The 6,441-nt window shown below is 33.0% G+C and overlaps 1 protein-coding gene across 1 annotated transcript in view; it reads right to left on the bottom strand.

Annotated features, from left to right (window-relative positions):
* Positions 1-844: 844 nt before the first annotated feature.
* LOC108576801 (sphingomyelin phosphodiesterase-like) overlaps positions 845-6,441 on the bottom strand; it is a 42,943-nt gene continuing 37,346 nt past the window's right edge. The window contains exon 10 of the mRNA XM_017939861.1: positions 845-914. Coding sequence (XP_017795350.1) covers positions 845-914 — 70 coding nt within the window. The remainder of the gene's footprint in view (positions 915-6,441) is intronic.

Here is a 6,441-nt window from a genome sequence, read left to right as displayed (position 1 = left end):
TCAAGATTCTTACATCTTTCGATGTCTGTAGCTTTGCTAACTGACACAAATCTACAAAACATTTTTAAAATTTGCATTACAGACTCAGACGAAAAAGTTGTAAAAAGTGACATTTACAATTTTCTTCGCGATTTCCACACGCCCTCTACTGTTCGTTCAAAATAAGAATAACCCCGCTCTCGGACCGATTCTCGTCCGTACTGCGCATAGACAGAGAGCGTAGCAGAGAGTAAGACGGAGAAAAACGTAGGCGGTTAAGTGGGGGTTTGGACGTTCTAGCCCTGCCTCGGGCACGTCCCATGAGCGAAACGAGGTTACTCTTATTTTGAACGAAGAGTATTATACTAATCCTTCTGACTTCTAAAAAAAAAAAATTCAAGTCGTTTGGTCCAATTTTAAAAAAGTTATACTGTTTCCAATTGTGTCCGGATATTAACACGTACACGTACTGTACACGTAATTTCTATTGAACATATTCAAACTGCATTTAGCAATGTATTACATATGTATTATAACAACAGTCTGTCATGAGAATTGGTGCGTGACACATATGCGACATTGGTAGCGAATGTGTTAATATCTGCTGCCATATTACAAAATAAAATTTTACTATACACCTATCGCTACTTAAATACCTATTTAACTAAAATGCAACAGGAATCTCAAGTATACATCCACAAGTGATAATACCATCATACTTTCTTTTTGTTCATATTTCACGCCCTCTTGAGTGTAAACGCATATTCTAGCTTTCAGCAGAACGAAATAACAATGTTATTATCGTAAACGTTCGTTAATTCAACAGCAATGATCACACCAATTTCTCATTCTACGCTATCTTCGTTTATCCCAGACCTAATACATACTTGGGCAAATTGTACGCGAATCGGGGGATTGCCATGAAAACGGACATTCTGTAAACAGAAACACAAGATATGATTATTTTCCAGAGTAAAAGAAAAAATCATTAAAATTGGGTTAAGTAACACCTCGAGGATTGAGAAATTAAAATTTGTCTTTTGCTAGCATAGTGATACGTAACACCTTATCTGCTTTTTTAGCTCATAGAACAAAGTAATTTTGATTTGGTAGATTACGCATTGGAACAAGTCCTACTTGAATTATGTTGCAAAAGCAATACAGTAAATTCTCTACAAGTGTCAGTCAGTTTGGATTCTACAAGTGTCAGTATAGATGGTCCTACGCCTAGGCTGCGTCATTGCTGCGCCTATGTTATCTCGCTCGCAGTCAGTCAAGCGTGTAACGCTACACCACTCAGTTTCTTTTACGAGATTTCACGGCTCGACAATTCATAATAGAAAAATATAATTTCTTTAATTTTACTTTTTTTCATCTGCAATTTTTTTTAACATGTTGGTGAGATTTTTCTGATGAAAATGATATCAAACACGATGTAATTTGAACAACATTTACTTATTCACTGTCACGCCAAACAGTGAACGTGTTAATAAGTAAATGTTGTTCAAATAATGTCGTGTTTGATGTCATTTTCATCAGAAAAATCTCATCAATATGTTAAGAAAAATTTCGGGATAAAAGAACGTAAAATTAAAAAAGTTGGTATTTAAATCGCTTGGTTGCCTCGACTCACGTTTCATCCTTATCTTTTATTCGCTATCCTTGTCTACGTTCGGCAAACTACAAAGGCGAGCGCGAGGCTCGAAAACGTAGTCCCTGACTCTACAAGTGTCAGGTTCAGATTCCTTGCGGACTGACACTTGTGGAGAATTTACTGTATTCTAAATTGAACGCGGTGTCGGTTGCCGTTGGTTCGGCCAACGAGCCGAATGTTTGGGTCTGGGCTAGACGCCGGCAACTGTCACCGCGGGGCAATGAACTCGATCGCTCTGTCCTGTTCTGATCGACACCCATACGTCATCAGGGCAATAGCCTCGCCGAGCGACCGTTCAGCGACGATCGATCCGTTGTCTGGATCTTTTTGAAAACCTCCAATCCAGATCGTCGGTGGCGGTCCCTCGGCGGGGTATAAAAGACGGACTAGAGTCCGCGGTGGGCCATTCGCCGTATTTTCGGAAACCTCGCCAGTTCACTAGTGTTCATTACCGCTGTCGCTCCAGTACTATTCGTAATCTTGTCGCCTTTTGCAACGTGGATAATCTCACAGCGAGCTCCGCTGAAATATTACTGATTGTTACTTTCAAACCTGTCCTTTACTTAAAGTCACACGAAACAAATTAATATAATAAATAACAATAAATATTTACGTACGTATACCGGAAAAAATTTTAAACGCGTTTTTCTCGAAACCATTTTTTCCAAACTTGTGTGCAGCATAACTCGAAAAATATTTAACCGATTTCTTTCTACCTTTGCAGACATATACATAAATATCGCCTCCAGAGGGCAAACCACAAAAAATAATGAAATTGTTTAAGTTAATGCGCTTAATTACACAACGAAGTGAAAAATTACGGCGAAAATCGAACTTTTTGTTCAAACCCCGCCATTTTGTCAATTTTGTAGTTATTTTCATAAATTGAGGTTTGCTCTCTGCGCAATTTCCTAGAGAACAGAACCTTCTTTGATTTTCTTGTCTCAGATGAATAGAACAAACTTTATGCTGTTCGCCGTAAAATAACATTTGAAAAACACGGCCTGACAAATGTTTAAATAACTCCTTGAATAAACTTTCATTTTTGCTCACTAATCGTTCCTTCTTTGGTCCATAGGTATGAAAAACTACTCTCAAAATTTCAAAAGTGTCCGCTGCATAGTTTCCGCAGAAAACATTAACAAACTTTCCTGTAAATTAGTGCTCATCGATTGGGGTTTCCCCCTACTACATAAGAGGCGGACATTTTCACGATATTATAGACCTAACCTAAATAGATGCGTAATCCACTTTGTATCTCGAATTGGCGCCTAATTAATGTAATACATATTAATACACTGTTTCAAACTGCATACTTTAAAAAACGTATATAAAATTTATCGATAATAACGTCAAATGATGTTCAAGAATAACTGTCCTCGAGATGCTAAGAAACATATATTATAAAGAAATAATTACAACTCATATTTATTTTATAACTTAAAAAAAAAAAAGAATGATAGATTAGAATTTTAACAGTTTGTATTGATAGTAAACGAAACTTACAAAAGTCACAAAAGCATCCGGCCATCTTAGATATTAAACGAATTTTGTGTAAAATTAAAGAAAACTAAATTAAAATCTTTTTTTAATGAAAAATTACTAGTTTATTTTACCATAATGTATAAAGTTTTTCAAATAAAACGGAATATATAAGAAAAACATTTATACTTCAAAGAAATAATATGAGATGAATGTTATAAAAGTATTCAGCCATTTACTAACACTGTCAAATAAACAATTACATTTTCGAAAAACGTTTTGTTCTCGATTTTTGAAGCAAATTCTTTAGTTAAATTGTAAACTTTATCAATTGCTTACATATCATGTATAAAAATGGCGAAAGTGCGAGAAAGAGCTGTAGAAGAAAAAGTATTTAATAATAACATTGTACAAGAAAGGTCATTCGCAACGACAAATTGCACAAGATACAAATATTCGAAGTACAAGAGTGCAAAATATTATAAAAAATTATGAAAATAAACATTCACTACGTAATAAATTTTGCGGTGGACGAAGATATTAACTGATAGTGAAGAACGAAAAATTTTGATCTCTGCGAAGAAGAATCCAAGAATTGGTGCTCTAGAATTATGCAGTGAAGTGCAAACAAGTTCCAACAAACTTTTAAGCACCGAAACAGTACGTCGAATTATACGAAAGTTAACGGTCTAATCGAGTCTCTTCTGTCTGTGACTTTGCCATAGAGTACATTGATAAAGCAGAAGGTTTAAGATAAAATAATTTCTAATACCAAAAAAGAAGACAAATCGTATTGAAAAAACCGGGTCAAGAAAGAAATAAAAAGTACTTTCAAGGGAAATTCGACAACTCGAAAATTCAAAGAAATTTGAAACTTTGCAGAAATGTAGTTCAACTGAGGTTAATAACGCAACTGTGGCGGTACCTCCTACGATCCGCCACTAAAGGGACGACTTAACCCTCTATAACCTGATTTTTCTTCATTCGTGATCAAAAAAATTACGGTTGATCACAATTTTACATTTTTATGGAAGAAACAAGAATAAATATAAAAGATAATGTAATAATTGTAAATTTGCAAATTGTAGTTATTATTAAAAATTTACCAATTGTTATAAAAAAATAAGCGCATCATAATGTAATAGTACAACAATTAAACTAAAATAATTAAAATGAGACTAAAATATAGATAAATGGATACGTAACTTCCAAGTTACGTGGTGTTATAGAGAGTTAACGACCAATTCTCACTAATCTTCGCTAAAGGCTCTCGTTTGTATGCATACAAACTTCCAACCTGAATGTAGTGCCAGGTCTACACTTCGCCAGGCAGTGTGAACACTTTCACGAGCAGCGAGAAGCTTGCAGCGAACTGATCAGTAAACAGCGAACATTCTCTACTCAAGGAGTGTTTAGACCAAACGAATAAATGCTCATTCGCCCCTCTACTACTAAAAATTCTTCATGCATTCGCTTCATGCTCGTTTGGACTTGAATTTTGTCGAAGTAGAAGCCAAACGAATATTCGTTTGTTTGGTGTAAATGCACCTTCAGGATATGATACATCAAAGGATTTGCTTACGAGCTCAACTCTGTAACTCCTTGTCTTCTACTCGTGAGCTATTTTTATTGCAAACTTATAATTTTACACAAAATTCGCTTAATACCTAAGGTGGCCGTATACTGGTTTGACTAACTGTATTTTAGTTTATTCCATACATATTGTGTTCTTTCCACAATCAGTGACAGATTATTTTTGAAAAAAATAGAAGTAAGTAAAACACTTCTGTAGTTTCGTTTCCGTTTACTTATTTTACCTTTTATAAACACTTATACTCTAAGGAACATTAACTGTTTGCATAAAACAAGTGATCTTTAATGCATTAAAAAAGAAATTAGTTCAAGCTTAGTAAGAATTAATTATAGTATATGTGTTATGTAACAACATGAATGTAGACAAAGCTTCTATAATTGTATGTACAAATATTAATTTAGGAAATATAGAGTGTAATTTAATGATACTGATTAAAATTTATATACATACTTACTATAAGCAATGTAGAATAGTGCTGGAAATGTCAACCACCGTGTTACACGTTCCACCACCACCAGAAATTGTCTGTTATTTAATTATAAGACACTGTCTGATAGTAAATATCCTGTGTTGTGTGAAATAGCTTTTTTGCTTCAGCAGTGATCGATGAATTAATTGCAGCAAGCATTGTTATTATAAATAATTTACAAATAAGTGAAAAATTCTAACAAATATACTATATGTACTATTAATTGTTGTAGTAAAATCAAACTTTTCAAGCCACATAAATGTGAAGCTTTTAGATAGAGAGCAGAATATTGTAAGATCTCTATGAGATTCTCCTATATCTAGATGTTTTTTATATTGTTGGTATTTCCTTTTTCTTCAATTTAAAAATAATACAAGATCCATCTGTTTCAATTAATCATATTTTTCATTGTAACCATACTTCAACGTAAAATATTTTTGAAATAGTGTAACAAAAATGCTGACTCACTTAACAGAAAATGGCATTATTATGTGCAATCATGGTTACACAATATATCATTGATAAATCTGAACACTTGCATACTGTTCAGGATAGAAAATCAAGTTTCTGGTTTATTGTACATTAATTTAATTAAATAAATAATATGAGAGAATGAGATCTTTACTTATCTATCGTATAAAGTTTTTAAACTATTGGACATTTACTGAGTGCTATATTACAAGTAGATGGTTTAATGAATTTTCTATTTATTTCAAGCAGTATTATTTAAAAGTACATACTACTAAATCTCCAAACAACTTATAAATCAATAATATGTTGTTTTGCTGAAATAATAAGAGGATCTGTAGGATGGACTATTTAATAAAATTACCATTTTGAATCTCTAACATTGTGTAACTAAATAAACAAAAAAAAACTATGTAAGGTCTTTAAATGAAAGTTATTTGGTATAAAAAAAAAGATATTATAAAAGTTATCACAATTTTTTTTTTACAAATATAGTCTCTCGTAAGATACGATTGTGCATGTTTTTCTTTTTACAATATACCATGTTATTACACAGGGTGAGCCACCTAAGACTAGAACCAGAAATATCTTCAAAATAGTCAATAATACCGAAAAATATTTTGGACAAAAGTTGAATGGTGTCAAATGGGACAAAATTTGATATGATTAGTTTTGTCTTACGTGGTCGCATAAAGGAAATATGAAGATCACATTTGTTTTTCTTTTATATGAAATCGTATATTTTTTAATGCATTTATCGCTTCAGCTCTTCATTCCCTATAAAAAAAAAAAGAG

This window comes from Habropoda laboriosa, unplaced genomic scaffold (genome assembly GCF_001263275.1).
Source record: "Habropoda laboriosa isolate 0110345459 unplaced genomic scaffold, ASM126327v1 scaffold527, whole genome shotgun sequence".
In the NCBI taxonomy this organism is placed as follows: domain Eukaryota; kingdom Metazoa; phylum Arthropoda; class Insecta; order Hymenoptera; family Apidae; genus Habropoda; species Habropoda laboriosa.
This window is presented reverse-complemented; position numbering and strand designations above follow the sequence as displayed.